The sequence below is a fragment of the Phyllobates terribilis genome, unplaced genomic scaffold (assembly GCF_046119375.1).
Source record: "Phyllobates terribilis strain yellow unplaced genomic scaffold, ASM4611937v1 Scaffold_1__5_contigs__length_1240528914, whole genome shotgun sequence".
In the NCBI taxonomy this organism is placed as follows: Eukaryota; Metazoa; Chordata; class Amphibia; order Anura; family Dendrobatidae; genus Phyllobates; species Phyllobates terribilis.
The window spans coordinates 920,987,896-921,010,683 of NW_027362761.1; the positions used below are offsets into that span (position 1 = coordinate 920,987,896).

General features: G+C 47.7%; 1 protein-coding gene across 1 annotated transcript in view; it reads right to left on the bottom strand.

Moving 5' to 3' along the window:
• MFSD8 (major facilitator superfamily domain containing 8) overlaps nt 1-22,788 on the bottom strand; it is a 41,525-nt gene that overhangs the window by 14,379 nt on the left and 4,358 nt on the right. Inside the window, exons 5-9 of the mRNA XM_073655764.1 lie at nt 18,711-18,951; nt 16,528-16,641; nt 16,297-16,441; nt 16,144-16,202; nt 13,879-13,984 (exon numbers count right to left, since the gene is read on the bottom strand). Coding sequence (XP_073511865.1) covers nt 13,879-13,984; nt 16,144-16,202; nt 16,297-16,441; nt 16,528-16,641; nt 18,711-18,951 — 665 coding nt within the window. The remainder of the gene's footprint in view (nt 1-13,878; nt 13,985-16,143; nt 16,203-16,296; nt 16,442-16,527; nt 16,642-18,710; nt 18,952-22,788) is intronic.

Sequence of the window (22,788 nt, forward strand, 5' to 3'; positions counted from 1 at the left end):
GATTCCACTCAGTATCAGCAGATTCTTGACAATAATGTTCAAGAATCAGTGATAAAGTTGAAGTTACGCAGGGGATGGATCTTTCAGCAAGACAATGATCCAAAACACCGCTCCAAATCTACTCAGGCATTCATGCAGAGGAACAATTACAATGTTCTGGAATGGCCATCCCAGTCCCCAGACCTGAATATCATTGAACATCTGTGGGATCATTTGAAGAGGGCTGTCCATGCTCGCGCGACCATCAAACTTAACTGAACTGGAATTGTTTTGTAAAGTGAATGGTCAAAAATACCTTCATCCAGGATCCAGGAACTCATTAAAAGCTACAGGAAGCGACTAGAGGCTGTTATTTTTGCAAAAGGAGGATCTACTAAATATTAGTCACTTTTCTGGTGAGGTGCCCATACTTATGCACCTGTCAAATTTTGTTTGAATGCAGATTGCACATTTTCTGTTAGTACAATAAACCTCATTTCAAGGCAGAAACATTACTGTGTCCAACAGTTATTACATATATCAAACTGAAATAGCTGTTGCAAAAACACCAATTTTTATAAAACATTAAGCTTAAGATTAATAGGGGTGCCCAAATTTTTTCATATAACTGTATGTCTTCGATGGAAACCCCTGTCTTCTCCGCCCAGGAGGTTGCTACTGCTCTGGTGGAATGAGCCCTCAACCCCTCCGGTACTTCCTTATCCCCTGAGGAGTAGGCGAGGGAGATGGCCTCTCTAATCCACCTCGCAATCGTAGATTTTGAAGCTTTACAACCTTTCCTAGTCCCCTGATGGCATATGAATAGGGAACTATCTTTCCTAAAACTGTGTGAAACCTCCAGGTATTTAAGTACGCACCTCCTAACATCTAATGTGTGTAGTTTCTCCTCTTTCTGATTTTTAGGGGGAAAACAAAAAGTTGGAAGATTAATCTCCTGAGTCCTATGGAACCGAGTGACTACCTTTGGAAGAAAGGCTGGGTCAGGTCTTAATACAATTCTATCATCCAGAATTTGAGTAAATGGTGGGGATATAGAAAGAGCCTGTATGTCACTTACTCTTCTGGCTGAAGTCAGGGCAACTAATAGGGCTGTTTTAAGAAGAACAATTTTATGGGAGGCTGAATCTAGGGGCTCGAAGGGAGGGTTAGTCAAGGCATTTAGGACTAGATTTAAATCCCAGGGAGAGGATTTAGTTTTAATAATAGGTCTACACCTAAAAGAAACTTTTATAAACCGTGCTACCCAATAATTAGCCGCTATATCGGAGGAAAACAAGGCTCCCAAAGCCACCACTTGTACTTTCAATGTACTAGTGGTAAGGCCCTGTTCTAAACCCCGCTGCAGAAATTCTAGTATTTTCCCAATAGGGGGCCCATCCTCTGGTTTAAATTTTGAAAAGGACAGAAACTTCCTCCAAGTCCTAGCGTAGATGCGGGTAGTAACGGGTTTTCTGCCACATAAGAGAGTGTTCACTACATTTGAGGAGAAACCTTTACTGGTTAACAGCGCCCTTTCAAATTCCATGCCGTTAAATGGAGATTTGAGGCTGGAGGATGGGAAACCGGACCCTGAGTGAGGAGGTCCGGAATCTCCGGAAGAACCCAGGGGTCTGATATGGACATTCTCCGGAGGCAAGGGAACCACTGTCTCTTGGGCCAAAAGGGGCATATGAGGATTATTCTGGCTTTGTCAGCCCTGATCTTTCTTATAACTGACGGAAGCAGGATCATGGGAGGAAATGCATATGCCAAAGGGAACTCCCAGGGAACCATGAAGGCGTCCACTGTCAGGGGTCTTTCCCTGGGGTTTAGGGAACAAAACGCTGTCACCTTCCGATTGGATTTTGTCGCAAACAAGTCCACTGTTGGAAGACCCCACATTGCCACAATCCTGGAGAATATCTGAGGGTTCAAGGACCATTCTCCTTCTTTTATGGAAGTACGGCTGAGAAAATCTGCTGTGACGTTTTCCTTCCCTCTTAGATGAACAGCAGAAAGGGAGAGACAATGATCCTCTGCATTCTGAAGAAGTTTGTCTGCTACTCTCATTAAGTCTTTTGAACGGGTTTCCCCCTTGATGATTTATATATGCTACTGAGACTTGATTGTCCGAGAGTATACGGACATCCTGGCTCTGTAAATATACAAGGAACTTATTGAACACATAATCGCCAAAAGTTCCTTAACATTTGAGGAAAACCGTACCTCATTTTCTGACCAGGTCCCCTGAATTAGGCTACCTTCAAAATGAGCACCCCAACCTGTACCACTTGCATCTGTAGTCAAGACTGCAGTAGGTTTACATTCCCAAGGGACTCCCCTAGAAAGATTAGTGTGTACCAACCACCAACGAAGGGATTGTAGGGAACGAGGGGCCAAAGTAAACTCCCGGTCTAGATGTTCATCTAGGATTGAATCATTATACAATATATCCCATTGAAGTGCCCTTGAGTGAAATTGGGACCAACGCACTGCGGTAAAACTCGAGGTCAAGGTCCCTAATAATGACATGGCTTTACGGAGTGACATAGAGGGTCTATCCATACAATGTCTTACTAAGCCCTGGATTTTTGCAATCTTTTCTTCTGATAAATAGCACAACTGTCTTTCAGAATCTACAATGACCCCTAGAAACTATTGAGCTTTTAGTGGAGTCAACCTAGATTTTTCCAAATTTAGAAACCAACCTAGTCCTTCCAGGACAGAGATAGTTACCTGAAGGTGGGCCTCGCATTGAACAAAGGAGTTTCCCACTATCAGGAAATCATCAAGGTAAGGGATTATTAAGATGTCTTTTTCTCTTATATGGGCCATAACCTCTGCCACTAGTTTGGTAAAAATTTGCGGGGCTATAGCTAACCCAAAGGGAAGTGCAGTATACTGAAAGTGTTTAACCACCCCACTTATTTCAATGGCCACCCTCAAATACTTTTGATCGTCCTTATAAATGGGAACATGGTAATATGTGTAACGGGTCTGGGAGGCGGAACCTCTGAGCTACTATACAAGGGGGCGGTCCTTGTAAGGGAGCGGGTGGCGACCAGGCAGGCAGTCACAGCAGGTGACCGGGACAGTCTCTGGAAGAACGGGCAGGAGGTCACGGCAAGTGACCGGGGCAGTCTCTGGATGAACGGGCAGATGGTCACGGCAAGTGACCGGGGCAGTCTCTGGGTAAAGGGTTGGTACGACCTGTGGCGGCTGATGGTAGACGTGAGCTCCCAGGTGAGCAGGCGAGAGTCTCTGGGTAAACGGGTGGTCACAGCATGTGACGGCGGAGCCTCCAGGAAGACCAACAGACAGGCGGCAGATGAGTGCTCCCAGGTGAGCGGGCAGAAGTCTCTGGACAGGCGGGTGGTCACAGCACGTGACGGCAGAGCCTCCAGGTAGGCTAGCAGACAGGCAGCAGATGAGCGCTCCCAGGTGAGCGGGCAGGAGTCACTGGACAGGCAGGTGGTCACAGCACGTGACGGCGGAGCCTCCAGGTAGGCTAGCAGGCAGGTAGCAGATGTGCGCTCCCAGGTGAGCGGGCAAGCTGGTCCATAGACAGACTGACAGGAGTTGGAAGGCAGACCGTCGGACCTCAGGCAAGCAGGCAGGTAGCTGATGTGCGCTCCCAGGTGAGCGGGCAAGCTGGTCCTTAGACAGACTGACAGGAGTTGTAAGGCAGACCGTCGGACCTCAGGCTAGCAGGCAGGTAGCAGAATATCAGGCAGGAATAAGACAGCAAGCTGGCAGGTATCTGGCAGGTATCTGGCAGGTATCTGGCAGGTAACTGGCAGGTAACTGGCAGGTAACTGGCAGGTAACTGGCAGGTAACTGGCAACGGGACCTGAGGGCTGAAGCAGAGTAGTGAACAGTGCAACAACATTGCTCGGGCACCTCCATTTTGGAGGAGGTGCCTTATATATGGTGAAGTCCTCCGGCCATTGGCCGGGGACTCCTTAGGACGGCGCGCGCGGCCCCTTTAAGAGGGAGGGAGAGCGCGCGCCCTAAGCACAGTGGCCGGGAAGGAGCGCGCGCTGCCAGCAGAGCGGGAGGAGGACGCCGGGCACGGAGCAGAGAGGTGAGGGGAACAGCGTCCCTGCCTAGCAGAGGGCAGGGACGCCGGCGCTACAGTACCCCCCCTTTTTTAGGCCAGACAGAAATTTAGCAAGGATAAGAGGGGCATGGATGTTCTCCCGGGGCTCCCACGTTCTCTCCTCAGGACCAAACCCCTTCCAATCTACTAGAAAAAAGGTCTTTTCTCTTACCCTTTTGGTGGCAAGAATGTTCTCTACCTCAAACTCGTCCTCAGCAGAAACCGGAGCAGGAGGCGTACCTGTAGACTTGGAAAAAGAGTTAAGTACCACAGGTTCGAGGAGAGATACATGGAAGGAGTTAGGGATCCGTAAGTTGGCCGGGAGTTTCAATTTATAGGCCACCGGGTTGATCTGACTGATGACCTCCAGAGGACCGATGAACCGAGGCCCTAACTTGTAAGAAGGTATCTTGAGTCGGACATATTTAGATGAGAGCCAGACTTTATCTACAGGACGAAATTGTGGAGGATCCAGGCGTTTTTTGTCAGCGTGTCTTTTCATCCGTTCGGACGACTGAAGGAGTGCGGATCGGGTACTCTCCCAAATGGAGGAAAATTTGCTAACGAGAGATTCCGCAGCCGGGTTGTCCACAGAGGTGGAGACAGGAAAAGGAATCCGAGGATGCTGACCGAAGACTACAAAAAAACGGGGATTTGGAGGAGGATTCGCTCTTGTGATTGTTATAAGAGAACTCGGCCCATGGTAGGAGATCCACCCAGTCTGAATGATGGGCATTAACGAAGTGCCGGAGGTAACTGGTCAGGTTCTGATTGATCCGCTCCACTTGACCATTGGACTGTGGGTGGTAAGCGGAAGAGAAGTCCAGGGTGACGTCTAGCAGTTTACAAGTGGCTCTCCAGAAGCATGAGGTGAACTGTACCCCACGATCCGACACGATGTGGAGGGGCAGGCCATGAAGACGAAAGATGTGACGAATAAAGTCTTTAGCTAGCTCGGGTGCAGACGGGAGGCCTGGCAGGGGAACGAAATGAGCCATCTTGGAGAAGCGGTCAGCGACCACCCAAATGACCGTACAACCGGCAGAGACTGGGAGGTCAGTTATAAAGTCCATTGCTATATGCTGCCAGGGGGCAGCAGGTACAGAAAGCGGAAGGAGGCGACCGGCTGGCAGATGTCTTTGAACCTTGTTGCGGGCGCAGGACACACAGGCAGAAACAAAGTCTATTACGTCCTTGTGCAGGGTAGGCCACCAGTAGTGCCGGGTAATAAGCTGGAGGGTCTTTTTCTGACCGGCGTGGCCAGCCAGTTTAGACGAGTGACCCCAGTGAAGGATCTTCTCCCGATCAGGTAATGATACGAACGTCTTTCCGGGAGGGAGACGATTTAGACTCACGGGAGCCACCTGCATTACTCTGGCGGGATCGATGATGTGTTTCGGATCTTCCTCGAGATCAGACACCAGAAAGGATCGAGACAAGGCGTCCGCCTTGACGTTTTTGTCAGCCGGGCGAAAATGAAGAACAAAATCAAAGCGAGCAAAAATCAAGGACCACCGGGCTTGGCGCGGGTTACGTCTCTGGGCATGCTGGAGGTAAGCCAAGTTCTTGTGGTCAGTGTAAATTATTACCGGGTGAAGAGCCCCCTCGAGCAGGTAACGCCACTCCTCCAATGCCAGTTTGATGGCCAATAACTCTCGGTCTCCTATGGAATAATTGAGCTCTGAGGAGGAGAAGAGTTTAGAGAAGAAGCCGCAAGTTACCATCCTCCCGGAAGATGATTTTTGAGTAAGTACCGATCCGGCTCCAGAGGAGGAGGCGTCAACTTCCAGGAAGAACTGCTTGTTGCCGTCCGGGCGATGCAGCACAGGGGCGGAAGAGAAGGCCTGTTTTAAGGAAAGAAAGGCCTCCTCTGCTTCGGGCGGCCACTCTTTGGGATTAGTACCCTTACGGGTGAGCGCGGAAATTGGGGCAGTCCGGGAAGAGAAGTGTGGTATGAAGAGGCGGTAGTAGTTGGCGAAGCCCAGGAACCGCTGAATGGCCTTCAACCCCTCCGGTCGAGGCCATTTCTCGATGGCAGACAGTTTCTCTGGATCCATTCGTAGGCCGGTCTGAGAAATAATGTAGCCCAAAAACGGAAGCGAGGTCTGCTCCAAGAGGCACTTCTCGTATTTAGCGAAGAGGCGATTCTGCCTGAGCCTGAGCAGGACCTGACTAACGTCCCTCCGGTGAGTCTGGAGATCCGGAGAGAAGACCAAGATGTCGTCCAGGTACACCACTACGCAGGAGTAGAGAAGGTCCCGGAAGATGTCATTGACCAACTCTTGAAAGACGGCAGGAGCGTTACAGAGACCAAAGGGCATTACCAGATATTCATAGTGGCCGTCCCGGGTGTTGAATGCCGTCTTCCATTCATCCCCCTGACGGATACGAACCAGGATGTACGCCCCACGGAGGTCCAGTTTGGTGAACATTCTAGCCCCCCTCAGACGATCAAATAACTCCGGAATGAGCGGAAGGGGGTACTTATTCTTCACCGTGATCTGGTTAAGGCCTCTATAGTCTATACAGGGACGGAGAGAGACGTCCTTTTTTACGAAAAAGAAGCCTGCTCCCGCTGGGGAGGTAGATTTCCGGATGAATCCCCGGGCCAGATTCTCCTCAATATATTCGGACATCGACCGGGTCTCAGCAGCGGATAATGGATAAATACGCCCACGGAGAGGAGTAGTACCGGGTAACAGGTCGATAGGGCAGTCGTATGGTCTATGAGGGGGTAGTGTCTCTGCCTCCTTTTTATTAAAGACATCAGCATAAGACCAATAAGGAATCGGAAGTCCAGGTAGATTAGCTGGGGTAGGAGAAGGACGGACGGGATGGACGGGAACCAGACAGGTCTTATGGCAGTCCTGTCCCCAGCGAAGGACTTCTCCGGTCTGCCAGTCAAGCATGGGTGCATGTCTCTGGAGCCAAGGTAGACCTAGCAAGAGGGCGTGAGAGAGTCCAGGCAGAACATGAAAGGAGATACTCTCAGAATGCAGCATTCCCACCTGCAGAGTAATGGATTCGGTGATGAGTTGGATGGGGCGTGGTAAGAGACCCCCATCCACGGCAGCAACAGACAAGGGTACAGCCAGAGGTTTGGTGGGGATGCGGTATTTCTCTACCAGGGACTGTGAAATAAGATTCCCGGCTGCTCCAGAGTCAAGTTGGGCTAGTTCGAAATAACGGTTCTCCCCGCAGACGATTGAGACTGACAGCAGCAGAGATGGAGAGGATTTATTCTTGTCTAGGTCGACCTCTCTGAGCGAACCTAGACACAGGTGTTTCCCGACCTCTCCGGGCAGGCACGGATCCGGTGCTCCTTACTGCCACAGTAGAAGCAGCTCCCCTCGGCACGACGTAAGTCCTGACGGGTTTTGACCATCTTGGTCTGGTCGACCTGCATAGGCTCAGGAGAGTGTACCTGGGGAGAGACGGAGGGAGTGACGGGTTTCTGAAAAGTAGGAGCTAGACGTGGAAACCTCCTCTCACGGGTGACCTCTTTGGCACGCTCCTGGAACCGTAGGTCAATCCGGGTGGCAAGAGTTATTAGGTCATCGAGAGTGGTAGGAATGTCCCGACCGGCAAGTTCATCTTTAATACGGCCGGACAGACCCTCCCAGAAGACAGATACCAGAGCGTCGTTATCCCAGGCCAGCTCCGAGGCAAGGGTACGGAACCGTATGGCATATTGGCCCACGGTGAGACTTCCCTGACGGAGGCGTAGCAGTGATGATGCGGATGAGGTCTTCCGTCCGGGTTCGTCGAAGACTTTCCGGAAAGCCGTGAGAAAGGCAGGCAAGTCGGACACCAGGGGGTCTCCTCTGTCCCATAGAGGATTTAGCCAGGCCAGGGCCTCCCCGGTGAGATGGGACATGATGAAGGCAATTTTGGCCCGGTCGGAGTTAAACTGGTGGGACAAGAGTTCAAAGTGCAGGGTGCACTGATTTATGAAGCCCCGAGCCTGGGCGGAGTCGCCTCCGAAGCGAGGAGGTGCAGAAAGCCGGGGTCCGGGGTAGGATACCATGGTATTAGTGGGCAGCGGAGCTGCCGGATTGCGAGTCATGGCACTGGCGGAGGTTGCTGGCGGAGCAGTCAGAGTGTCCAGGCGAGAATTGACATTCCGCAGGTGACCCAGGATGGACTCCTGTTGGGACCTCTGACGGGACAGTTCATGACACAGGTCCGAGAGCGAGGGAGCTTGGGTGCCACCGGGTTCCATGGCCCGAGCAAACTGAAACGGGTCTGGGAGGCGGAACCTCTGAGCTACTATACAAGGGGGCGGTCCTTGTAAGGGAGCGGGTGGCGACCAGGCAGGCAGTCACAGCAGGTGACCGGGACAGTCTCTGGAAGAACGGGCAGGAGGTCACGGCAAGTGACCGGGGCAGTCTCTGGATGAACGGGCAGATGGTCACGGCAAGTGACCGGGGCAGTCTCTGGATGAACGGGCAGATGGTCACGGCAAGTGACCGGGGCAGTCTCTGGGTAAAGGGTTGGTACGACCTGTGGCGGCTGATGGTAGACGTGAGCTCCCAGGTGAGCAGGCGAGAGTCTCTGGATAAACGGGTGGTCACAGCATGTGACGGCGGAGCCTCCAGGAAGACCAACAGACAGGCGGCAGATGAGCGCTCCCAGGTGAGCGGGCAGAAGTCTCTGGACAGGCGGGTGGTCACAGCACGTGACGGCAGAGCCTCCAGGTAGGCTAGCAGACAGGCAGCAGATGAGCGCTCCCAGGTGAGCGGGCAGGAGTCACTGGACAGGCAGGTGGTCACAGCACGTGACGGCGGAGCCTCCAGGTAGGCTAGCAGGCAGGTAGCAGATGTGCGCTCCCAGGTGAGCGGGCAAGCTGGTCCATAGACAGACTGACAGGAGTTGGAAGGCAGACCGTCGGACCTCAGGCTAGCAGGCAGGTAGCAGAATATCAGGCAGGAATAAGACAGCAAGCTGGCAGGAATCTGGCAGGTAACTGGCAACGGGACCTGAGGGCTGAAGCAGAGTAGTGAACAGTGCAACAACATTGCTCGGGCACCTCCATTTTGGAGGAGGTGCCTTATATATGGTGAAGTACTCCGGCCATTGGCCGGGGACTCCTTAGGACGGCGCGCGCGGCCCCTTTAAGAGGGAGGGAGAGCGCGCGCGCCCTAAGCACAGTGGCCGGGAAGGAGCGCGCGCTGCCAGCAGAGCGGGAGGAGGACGCCGGGCACGGAGCAGAGAGGTGAGGGGAACAGCGTCCCTGCCTAGCAGAGGGCAGGGACGCCGGCGCTACAATATGCGTCTTTAAGATCCAGAACTACCATATAACAATGGGGAAAAAGTAATTTTATTATCGTTTTTAAGGATTCCATTTTAAAGGTGTCTATTTTAAGAAAGCTATTTAAAGGATCTTAAATTTGATTGTCCTGAAACACCCATCTGGTTTGGTGACCAGGAAAACCGGGGAGTAGAATCCGTGACCCTCTTCTGAATCCGGAACCTCAATCAGGATGTTTTTCTTTATTAGGACTTGAATTTCCGATATGAGGGCAGTCTGCCGTTCTGGGGAGGAGCTAGAGGGAACAATCATGAATCTTCTGTAAGGAAGGGTTTGAAATTGAAATTTAAGACCAAACCTAATTAGGTTCAAAATCCAATTACTATGTGAAATACGTTCCCAAGCTGGGAAAAATAACGAAAATCTCCCTCCCACCTGGGCCGACTGTGATTTCCCTGGCTTCTGCTCATTTTTGGAAGAAGAACCAAAGAGTAGGCCTCTACCTTTACGACCTCTTTCTTCGAATTTTTCTTGTTCTCTGAAAAATCTTCTTCAGAGAAATTTCTTTTTCCGAAACGATTTCTTAAAAGAGGGTAGAGGTACAGATGGGAATCCCTTCTTAGGATCTTCGGCTTTTTCCAACAGTTCGTCCATGGTCTGGCCAAAAAGATATTCCCCCTCGCAAGGAATTGTACAAAGCCTAGACTTCGTTTGTACATCACCAGGCCAGCATTTAATCCAAAGGGCTCGCCGAGCAGCAATTGATAGAGCTGATGATTTTGCTGCCAGTCTGAGTCCGCCAACGAATCACCAAGAAAGGCCGCTGCACCCTGTACCAGGGGAAGGGAAGAAATAATCTCCTTCCTGGACTCTCCTTTAGTTGATTGTCTAACTGTTCCAGCCAAACCATCAGGGCTCTGGATGTGCAGGTGGCTGCCACTGCTGGTTTCAGGGCTCCTGCAGCTGTCTCCCATGCACCTTTCAGGAAGGTATCGGCTCGTCTGTCTAGGGGGTCTCTCAATGCTCCCATGTCGTCAAATGGGAGAGAAGACTTTTTTGATGCCTTAGCAATGGCAGCATCTAACCTTGGTGCTTTTGACCAAGAGGTACAAGTGGCATCATCAAATGGATATCTACTTTTGAAAGAGGGAGGAATGCTGCCCTTCCTGTCTGGCTTTTGCCACTCTCTATCAATGAGATCTTTGACTATTGTATTTATTGGGAAACATCTCTTCTTCTTTTGTCCTAAACCCCCAAACATTACATCTGCTACAGATTTTTCTGGTCTCGTGTCTACAATGCCCATGGTGGTCCGGACAGCTTTCACCAAGGCATCAACCTCCTGCAGAGGAAAACACTGTCTATCAGATTCGCTATCAGAAGAAGAGAGAGAGGAGGAAGAAATGTTTGAGATATCAAGAGTCCGAGCCTGGCTGAGGGTCCTGGGGAACATGCCTGGACTCAGAATTCCCTTGCAAAGCCTTGCCCATTTCTTCTCTAATTAAAGTCTTTAGGCCTAAGGAAAACCACGGGGTTTCTTCGGTCATTACCTTGTCAATACAAGGTTGGCACAATTTCTTAACATACGCATCAGGGAGCGGATTGCTGCATAGGGCACATTCCTTATGTTTAGACTTAAATGAACATTTCTTGCTCTGAAAGAAAGTTATAGATAGAGAAGGATGAAGAAGAATTAGTAGAAGTTTCACGAAGATTCCACTTACCCCATGGAATATTTGGTACCGTACAGTCATGGCCAAAAGTTTTGAGAATGACACCAAAATTATATTTTCACATGATCTGCTGGCCTCTGGTTTTTATTAGTGTTTGTCTGATGTTTATATCACATACAGAAATATAATTGCAATCATATTATGAGTACCAATAGGTTATATTGACAGAATGAGTTAATGCAGCAAGTCAATATTTGCAGTGTTGCCCCTTCTTCAAGATCTCTGTAATTCTCCCTGGCATGCTCTCAATCAACTTTTGGACCAAATCCTGACTGATAGCAGTCCATTCTTGCATAATCAATGCTTGCATTTTGCCAGAATTTGTTGGCTTTTGTTTGTCCACCCGTCTCTTGATGATTGACCACAAGGTCTTAATGGGATTAAGATCTGGGGAGTTTCCAGGCCATGGACCCAAAATCTCTGTTTTGTTCCATGAGCCATTTAGTTATCACCTTTGCTTTATGGCAAGGTGCTCCATCATGCTGGAAAAGGCATTGTTGGGCGCCAAACTGCTCTTGGACGGTTGGGAGAAGTTGCTCTTGGAGGACATTCTGGTACCATTCTTTATTCATGGCTGTGTTTTTAGGCAAGACCGTGAGTGAGCCGATTCCCTTGGCTGAGAAGCAACCCCACACATGAATGGTTTCAGGATGCTTTACAGTTGGCATGAGACAAGACTGGTGGTAGCGCTCACCTCTTCTTCTCCGAATAAGCTGTTTTCCAGATGTCCCAAACAATCGAAAAGGGGATTTATCAGAGAAAATGACTTTGCCCCAGTCCTCAGCAGTCCACTCCCTGTAGAATATCAGTCGGTCCCTGATGTTTTTTCTGGAGAGAAGTGGCTTCTTTGCTGCCCTCCTTGAAACCAGCCCTTGCTCAAAGAGTCTCCGCCTCACAGTGTGTGCAGAAGCACTCACACCAGCCTGCTGCCATTCCTGAGCAAGCTCGGCACTGCTGGTAGTCCGATCCCGCAGCTGAAACAGTTTTAAGATACGGTCCTGGCGCTTGCTGGTCTTTCTTGGGCGCCCTGGAGCCTTTTTGACAACAATGGAAGCTCTCTCCTTGAAGTTCTTGATGATGCGATAGATTGTTGACTGAGGTGCAATCTTTGTAGCTGCGATACTCTTCCCTGTTAGGCCATTTTTGTGCAGTGCAATGATGGCTGCACGTGTTTCTTTAGAGATAACCATGGTTAACTGAAGAGAAACAATGATACCAAGAACCAGCCTCCTTTTAAAGTGTCCAGTGATGTCATTCTTACTTAATCATGACTGATTGATCGCCAGCCCTGTCCTCATCAACACCCACACCTGTGTTAATGGATCAATCACTAAAACGATGTTAGCTGCTCCTTTTAAGGCAGGACTGCAATGATGTTGAAATGTGTTTTCGGGGTTAAAGTTCATTTTCTGGGCAAATATTGACTTTGCAAGTACAGTAATTGCTGTTAAGCTGATCACTCTTTGACATTCAGGAGTATATGCAAATTGCCATTACAAAAAATGAAGCAGTAAACTTTGGAAAAATTACTATTTGTCTCATTCTCAATACTTTTGGCCATGACTGTAGAAGCAGAAGTATCCATCTTAACCGGCGGAGAATCACGCCGAACCACCGGACCTTCTTTCCTGCTTTTTGCGGTGAATTTTCTAGCCGAACAATTGGACCCAGACCGGGAACGTCGTTGCACCGCCAATTGTGAGGGCTCCCCAGAGGGCTGCTCCTGAAGCAGTTGCTCTTGCTGAGGTGATAGCTGCTCCTGTTTATCTCCCATGTTTAACAAGGCAAAAAACAATGGGCTAGGAAGCACCTCCGTATGCTGCCAGTAACTTTTTATACTGGCCATACCTGGTACCTGTGTGGAGTTTTTTTTTTTTTTTCTCCTTTTGTTTATTAGGTGCTCTGGAAGAATTCACACCTCCCACCCCCCCCCCCCCCCCAGTGGGCTAATCGCCGCTGTTTGCAGTACCAGCGGAACGCTCCTGGACTACTGCTCCGGGGTCATCATGCTCGCATGCGGCTTCCTGGTTGCGCGCGCGAGCTCCGCCCACTTCCGTTGGAGTCCCCGACGCACCGGAAGCACGTCATAGGGCCGCGCCTTTCACGTTCCCCGCCGGCGCGGCAAGGATCACAGTATAGCACGGGGGGGGATGCCCGCATGCGGCTCCACACATGGCGGGCATCTAGCTCCATGAGAGGGGAAGTCACGCCTGCCGCAACGCACACGGAGGTGCCCCAGTGAGCCCTGCCGTGGTGTCTCCAGAGTTCCAGGACTGACCTAGGGTGGAAACCTTCACTGCTCCAACACCCTGACGATTACATCTGGGGCAAGAGACAGTCTTCATCCTGCAGGTAAGCCTGAGAGGTCTCCCATCAAGGACAGGAAACCTAAACTGAGGCGGGAGAGAGGTGCCGCCCTTTTTAACCTGTAGGTTTCCTGTCCATGATGGGCGGATCCTCTCTCTCGTGGTGCTGTCATGGGAGTACGAATAAAATGCATCTAATCCACACATGACTATCAATAAAGTTGTCAAAGCCAAATACTAGGAAGTATCAAAAACATGACATAAGAAATGCTGTAGAAAATGTGCAACATCAAGAACTCCCCAAATACTTGTGAGAACGGAGCCTTAGACATCATGCAGCTTGTGAACAGTGTACTAAGAGTTCCTGCACTTTTTATGTAGATAAGATCTATAAGTACACAGATAAAAGTATAGAAAAGTTAAATAGTTAGTGGTATAGATATATAGATACACTAACATAATCCCTATAGCCAATTTAATACATGTAAATGACAATTTGTGAATACGTACGTCTCAAAAATGGCAAATATGAATAAAATTATGAAGAATAGAATATTTGATGAGACTACGGCAATCTGGTCAACAGGCTCTTCACGCTCGTTTACGGTCTCTGTGCCTACAAGAAAGTCAGTGAGAACACTGTTCAGATACAAGTAAGGCTGCATTTACACTGGACGATTGTTGGGAGCGAGCGTTCCTAGGAACAACCATTGCCAAAAATTGGCTTGTCTAATCAGGCTGCCAATCACCCGGCAAGTGAGCAAAACGACCGTCCTGTATAAAGGGAACATCCAGACACTACTAGGCCTATACATGGAGAGTAAAAAACAGACACCTTTCTTGTCTCATGGGCAAGTATCAAGGTTTGCTTTTTATGGGACGAGTAAATAGTTATGAAATAAATCATTTATTTTCCTATAGCATAAAAAATAATAATAATTTCACCATTGTCTTTTGATTTATACAGCATTTATTGGATTGTATAAATGATCTGGAAACATTATTCTCCAGTTCAGTACAATTCCATTTATACAAACTTCAATAGATTTTTTGGTGTCAAGTGGTGAAAAAAAGAATTATGAATTTTATAAAAAATAAATAATTGGTTTGTATCACCATTTTTCCAGGCCCATAATGTTTTTATGTTTCCATCAATCGAGCTGTGAGAATGCTGATTTTTGCATAGTGAGCTGATGGTTTTATTAATACCAATGTGGGTGTACATACGACATTTTGATTGATTGTTATTGCATCTTTTGGAAGAAGGTGTGGTGATTGAAAAACCACAATTCTGGTGTTTTCATTTTTTATTCTATTTATGGCATTTACAATAAAGGTTAATTAATAGACCGGACTTTTACAGACAAGACAATACCAACGTTTTTTTACTTTTAAAACGTCTTTATTTTTAAGGAGGGAGGGAATTCAGAATGTTTATGTATTTTATATGTAGATTTTTAAATTTTACTATACTATAACCAACAGTATTGCAGTATATAGTGTGAGGCTATGTTCACACATGTTGGTTTTTTTTAAAGTCACAAATCTGCAGCGTTAAAAATGCTGGTTTTGATGCGTTTTTTATACGTTTTTTTTCACTGTCCTTCCCCATTCTATTTTGCCATCAAAGACTCTGAAAAAAACGCTGAAACGCTGATGCAAATTTTGGTATGTTTTTCAGCGTTTTTTTCACCACCCATTACTTCCAATGGGTGAAAAAACGCTGAAAGAAGTGACATGCTCTATTTTCCAAAAACCCAACCAAAGCACAAAATGCACAAAAAAAACCCCAAAGATGTGTGAACAGAGAATTCTGGTTTCTCATAGACTTTGCTGGTACTGAAAAATGCAGCTGAAAATTTGCATAAAAATCTGCAGCAAAAAAAGCTGAAAAACCCAACTTGTGTGAACATAGCCTAAAACGTGGTCTACGATGCTCTTTTCTCACAGTACATTCTGATGCCATCTCTTCCCCAGCTAAGTGACACGCGCACACCCAGCCATGCACATAAACCATTATTCATCACATTACGCCAACTGCTCGATGGTTCAGTAGTGACGCTCACCTGCCCATCGTAAGCTATTACTAGCAGTGGGTAGGGATCAGAATGGGTTCTCTGATCAATTTGTGGCTACACAGCCCCATAGACAGAGAGCCGTCATGTTCTTTGTGTTCTGACACATTATTAAGCCACGTTCACACAATCAGTATTTGTAAGCCTAAATCAGGAGTGGAACAGTCAGAGGAAAAGTATAATAGAAACACGTCACCACTTCTGTATTTATCACCCACTCCTGATTTTGGCTTACAAAAATTGATGTAAAATACTGACCAGATACTGATCGTGTGAATGTGGCCTTATGGCCAGCAATATATGCTATAGGAGCTTTTCTGTGGGATTGGACCAGGCTCCACACAGATCAATGAGCCTTAGGTGCACATGCCCATTGTTTCACCATTGGGCATCTAGTGGTAGGTACTTGTCGCCACTGCATACTTATACCATCCCAAAAGACCTGCTGTTTTCTGGATGCTGTCACCCAACCTAGCCAAATTACTGGATGATTTTTAGAATAGTAGCTTATACCAATAAACAGCATGTGCCAGTAAGTGTTGCTGAAAACCCACAGCCTCTACATAGAGGAAAATTCTGCATATTTTGGAAAGCTATATCCCATCCTGATGCCAGTTCTGGGGGTACTGTTTCATGTAGAATAATAAGCACATTCACACAGCTCTGGGGGCTGAATAATAACCCAAAATAGTATACATACTTTCAGATGCATAGTTTATGCTTCCTATTTTCTTTCCATGGTCATCAACTTGATGTTCTCTGAAAGAAGATATTTTGGGTTTAGACTTCATAAGGAATATTTCATCAGTAGGCAGTGTAAGCCAGAGCAAGCCAACAACTGGACTGTCCTTACCTGAATATTGCAAAGATCAAAATTATATTCACAATGCCAAGAAAAGCACCCATAAGCGATGGTGCAGTGTACATGTTCACTTGGAGGTCGATGGCTGTGAAGGTCACTCCTACTTCTCCAATTAATGTAAATGCAGCCTGAAATGCTGGAAATCAGAATTATTCTACTTAATGTCTTACCCTAAAATTACAGGCCTAAAACTTACTCAACAGACCATAATAACATACCTACCAGGACCAAGGATAAATCCAAGAGCTTGAAAAGCACTAATATTAGCCATAGCACTTGTCCTTTCTGATAGGGAGGTTGCACCAGCGACATATGACCGAACAACAGCTACATTTCCTAGAGTGCACAAAATAAAGTATAGGACAAGAAGGCCCTCAATACTATGGCAGCGGACAGGTTCCTTATTTATAAAATTGCTTAATAAACGTTACATTTCTTTAATTAGTAAGCCTAATCAAACAATAAGAACTTCCATAGACAACAGTAGAGAACCTGCATAGATAAGCATAAGCAGCAAACATGTCCAAATGGGGTATGTTGCCAACAATATGCAAACTTCATTAGGTATGAACCTTTCATCACCATAGTTTGCACTTGCAAAGTATTTATACACAATAAATGTTTCCACATTTTTTCATGTTACACCCACAAACCTAAATATATTTTATTGGGATTTTATGTGATGCACCAATACAAAGTAGCAAGTATTTGTGAACTGTAAAGGAAGTGATACATGGTTTTCTATTCATTTTAAAAATATTAATCTAAAAAAATGGATATGTGCATTTGTATTCAGCCCCCTGTAGTCTAACATACCCAAATAAAACCCTGAGTGACCAATTGCCATCCAGAAGTCACAAAATTATTGTTAATTTTAGTCCACCTGTATGTAAATTATTCTCAGAGCTGTTCCTTGAAGGCCTCAGAGGTTTGTTTGAGAATATTAGGGATCAAACAGCATCGTGAAATCCAAAGAACACACCAGACAGGTCAGAGATAAAGTTGTGGAGAGGAGTAAAACAAGGTTAGGTAACAAAAAATAGCCCAAGCTCTGAATATCTCACAAAGATCTGTTCAAAAAGTCATCCAAAAATGGAAGGAGTATGGCACAACTGCAAACCTACCAAGACATGGCCATCCATCTCAACTGACATCCCAAGCAAGGAGAGCACTAATTAGAGAAGCAGCCAAGAGGCCCATGGTCACTCTAGAGGAGCTGCAGAGATCCACAGCGCAGGTGGGATAATCTGTCCACAGGACAACTATTAGGTCACATTCACATGTTCAGTATTTGGTCAGTATTTTACATCAGTATTTCTAAGCCTAAACTAGGAGTATGGGATAAACCTCATGTCTACTGCATGTCGTTATTTTTTTTAAACGCATATTTATTGCAAAAGACATGGACATGTTGCAGATTTCAAAATCACACAGCAGGTTAGTTTCCGTAGTGTAAAGAAGCAAAAAAAAACAAAAAACACCACACATAGTGGGCATGAGATTTATATAAATCCCATCCACTTTGCTAACACGGTAATATGCTGCATTTTTTTAACACAAAAAATATATAGTGGAAAAAGGCACCAAATACTCATTGTGGGAACTTAGTCTGCATTCACACGTTGTGATCATTTTTTTTTTAACCAATAGCTGCAAAATTGCATTGGTTTGCTGTGATTTTCAGAAGCCATGGCAACAAAAAATACAAGACAACACACTGCAGGTGCAATATGTCAACCCGACTTAAAGGGAGTCTGTCATGTAAAATAACGCTATTTACCTGCAGATATGGGGTTAATCTGCAGGTTAATAGCGTTCTGACACCAAGCAGCGCCAGCACTGAGAGCCCCGCTGCCGGAAGGTAATTAATTTTATTCCTCCTGGCAGCATTCAGCTTCCGGTCATAGGGGTGGCACCGCCATGGTTACACACACCGCTTTGTGTATAGAGAGCAGTGGCTGTAACCGCCCACTTCCCCCTGGTACTGACTGACAGCATGATCAGCATTAGGGCCGGCTGGCAGTCATTGCGGGGGGACGTGGTTACAGCCGCTACTCTTTATACATAGAGCGGTGTCTGAAGCCATGCTGGCAGCACACCTATGAAGACTGAATGCTGCAAGGAGGAATAAAGTTCATTTCCTCTCAATGGCAGGGTGTCGCACAGAGTCTGAACATTATTAACCTGCAGATTAACCCCATATCTGCAGTTTAATAGTGTTATTTTACATGTCAGGTTCCCTTTAAGACTACATTTCAGTGCTATTATACAAGCCACAGACAATTCTCTGCTTAATCATTTCCTAGATTACAACAGATCCCACATCTACAGGTCAGATTAGTGCTCATTCTCCTCGTAATGTGTAACAACTTTTGTAAATTTACAAAAACTTTGGAATAACATACCTGATCCAAAACCAACTAATGCTCGGGCAATGAGCATGTAATACTTGTTGTGCGAGACCGGAACGTGCACGTAGGCATAAAGGCAGCTAGCGGCTACCAGTATAGATATGGAGACCACCAGAGGTTCTCTTCTTGGCCTGTGGTTAGACCATAAACCAAACAAAGGAGATGCAACCATCTGTCCCAAACTGTAGGCTGCTATGACCCAGCCAAGAAAACTTGTATCAGCACTTGGGTCAATCTAAGAAAAGGATTGTAGAAGTTAATAAAATAGAAGAATGAATATTATCACAGATTTTCCCTAAAACCAGTTACTGAAACAAGATAATTTTTTGCTGATAGAATAAATACATTTATTTTCTGTCCATGATCCATCGCTTATTGTCAATAGGGGATAATAGGTCATCTGCCTCCAGCTTTATAGTAAAGATGGTGACTTTCAATGTTCTCCAGCCTGTGGAAATAATGAGATCACTGCTGAGAAGTGACCTCTGCAGAACACAAAGTCCTGCCTATTAGAAGACTCAGGAGCCAAAAATATTACATTTTCTTTTTACAGATAAAGCCATAAAAAATATGAAGTCTTGATGTCAGAATAGCTCATTTTCTGACAATATATTTAGTTAAAATACACTTTTCAAAAAAATAAAGGGAACACTTAAACAACAGAATATAACTCCAAGTAAATCAAACTTCTGTGAAATCAAACTGTCCACTTAGGAAGCAACACTGATTGACAATCAATTTCACATGCTGCTGTACAAATGGAATAGACAATAGATGGAAATTATTGGCAATTATCAAGACACCCTCAATAAAGGAGTGGTTCTGCAGGTGGGGACAGAAGACCACATCTCAGTACCAATGCTTTCTGGCTGATGTTTTGGTCACTTTTGAATATTGGTTGTGCTTTCACACTCGTGGTAGCATGAGACGCACTCTACAACCCACAGAAGTTGCTCAGGTAGTGCAGCTCATCCAGGATGGCACATCAATGCGAGCTGTGGCAAGAAGGTTTGCTGTGTCTGTCAGCGTAGTGTCCAGAAGCTTGAGGCGCTACCAGGAGACAGGCCAGTACACCAGGAGATGTGGAGGGGGCCGTAGGAGGGCAACAACCCAGCAGCAGGACCGCTACCTCCGCCTTTGTGCAAGAAGGAACAGGAGGAGCACTGCCAGAGCCCTGCAAAATGACCTCCAGCAGGTCACAAATGTGCATGTGTCCGCACAAACAGTTAGAAACCGACTCCATGAGGGTGGTATAAGGGCCCGACGTCCATAGATGGGGGTTTTGCTCACAGCCCAACACCGTGCAGGACACTTGGCATTTGCCACAGAACACCAGGATTGGCAAAGTCGCCACTGGTGCCCTGTGCTCTTCACAAATGAAAGCAGGTTCACACTGAGCACATGTGACAAACGTGAGTCTGGAGACGCCGTGGAGAGCGATCTGCTGATTGCAACATCCTTCAGCATGACCGGTTTGGCAGTGGGTCAGTAATGGTGTGGGGTGGCATTTCTTTGGAGGGCCGCACAGCCCTCCATGTGCTCGCCAGAGGTAGCCTGACTGCCATTAGGTACCGAGGTGAGATCCTCAGACATCTTGTGAGACCATATGCTGGTGCGGTTGGCCCTGGGTTCCTCCTAATGCAGGACAATGCCAGACCTCATGTAGCTGGAGTGTGTCAGCTGTTCCTGCAAGATGAAGGCATTGAAGCTATGGACTGGCCCGCCCGTTCCCCAGACCTGAATCCAATTGAGCACATCTGGAACATCATGTCTCGCTCCATCCACCAACGTCACGTTGCACCGCAGACTGTCCAGGAGTTGGCGGATGCTTTAGTCCAGGTCTGGGAGGAGATCCTACAGGAGACCATCCGCAACCTCATCAGGAGCATGCCCAGGTGTTGTAGGGAGGTCATACAGGCACGTGGAGGCCACACACAATACTGAGCCTCATTTTGACTTGTTTTAAGGACATTACATCAAAGTCGGATCAGCCTGTAGTGTGTTTTTCCACTTTAATTTTTGGGGTGACTCCAAATCCAGGCCTCCATTGGTTAATAAATTTGATTTCCATTGATGATTTTTGTGTGATTTTGTTGTCAGCACATTCAACTTTGTAAAGAACAAAGTATTCAATGAGAATATTTCATTCATTCAGATCTAGGATGTGTTATTTGAGTAGTCCCTTTATTTTTTTGAGCAGTGTATAAACTTACAGGGAATATAGAGTATTCTATTCTCTGAAGAATATTCTACAGTGTATCTGTAAATAACACTAACACATTTAGGTCGTCATTATTTAGAAGCACATTCTGAAGATTAAAATTTATTACATATCCACCTATGAGACTCCAATCTCCTTCAGATCATCCAAGACATATCCAATGGCTGTAGTATTAATTTCAGTCTTCCAAAAATGTCTTTACCCCTTAAAGGGGACCGATCACTTGCCATAAATATGTAATCTTTTTATCTGGTATGCGTGGCACCCCTCACCCCCAATCCTGGTATGCGTGGCACCCCTCACCCCCAATCCCGGTATGTGTGGCTCCCCTCACCCCCAATCCCGGTATGAGTGGCACCCCTCACCCCCAATCCCGGTATGAGTGGCACCCCTCACCCCCAATCCCGGTATGCGTGGCACCCCTCATCCTTATCCTGGTGTGTATGGTATCCCTCATCCTGGTATGCATGGTACCCCATCCCTATCCTGGTGTGTATGGTATCCCTCATCCTGGTATGCATGGCACCCCATCCCTCATTCCCAATCCCGGTATGCGTGGCACCCCTCATCCCCAATCCCGGTATGCATGGCACCCCTCATTCCCAATCCCAGTATGCCTGGCACCCCTCACCCCCAATCCCGGTATGCGTGGCACCCCTCACCCCCCAATCCTGGTATGCGTGGTACCCCTCACCCCCGAATCCTGGTATGCGTGGCACCCCTCACCCCCGAATCCTGGTATGCGTGGCACCCCTCACCCCCCAATCCTGGTATGCGTGGCACCCCTCACCCCCCAATCCTGGTATGCGTGGCACCCCTCACCCCCAATCCTGGTATACTTGGCACCCCTCACCCCCAATCCTGGTATACTTGGCACCCCTCATTCCTATCCTGGTGTGTATGGTATCCCTCATCCTGGTATGCATGGCACCCTATCCCTCACTCCCAATCCCGGTATGCGTGGCACCCCTCACCCCGGTATGCGTGGCTCCCCTCACCCCCAATCCCGGTATGCGTGGCACTCCTCACCCCCAATCCCGGTATGCGTGGCACCCCTCATCCTTATCCTGGTGTGTATGGTATCCCTCATCCTGGTATGCATGGTACTCCATCCCTATCCTGGTGTGTATGGTATCCCTCATCCTGGTATGCATGGCACCCCATCCCTCATTCCCAATCCCGGTATGCATGGCACCCCTCATCCCCATTCCCAGTATGCCTGGCACCCCTCACCCTCAATCCCGGTATGCGTGGCACCCCTCACCCCCAATCCCGGTATGCGTGGCACCCCTCACCCCCCAATCCTGGTATGCGTGGTACCCCTCATCCCCAATCCTGGTATGTGTGGTACCCCTCACCCCCCAATCCTGATATATGCATGGTCCCCTCACCCCTTTCACACTGTACATACATACGAAAAAAATAAACAGTTATACTCACCTTTCTTCTCTGTGTTCCAGCGCTGCTGTGTCCTCTTCTGCCGGAGGCCGGGGGAGGAGTGCGGCGCCGGAGCACCGTGCTGTCCGGCGCCATTTTGCTGAAGACACACTGTAAATGTGTCTTCAGTAAAATGGCACCGGATAGCGCTATGCACACGCGCCGGTCCGATGCCTTCACTCCGCCCCCGGTCTCCAGCGAAGAGAGGCGCCGCGGCAACGCTCCTCCCGGTCAGGTAAGTATGTAAGTATGGCGCCGGAGATCGCAGTATGCGTTCAGTGTCTACGCATACCGCGCGATCTCCGGCGCCATACACCCCCTCTTACCTGTAATGGCTGGATGCGTGCTCATCTCTGGAGCCAGACTGCACGTCACGCATGCGCAGTCTATCGAGGCTTCGGACAGAAACACGCA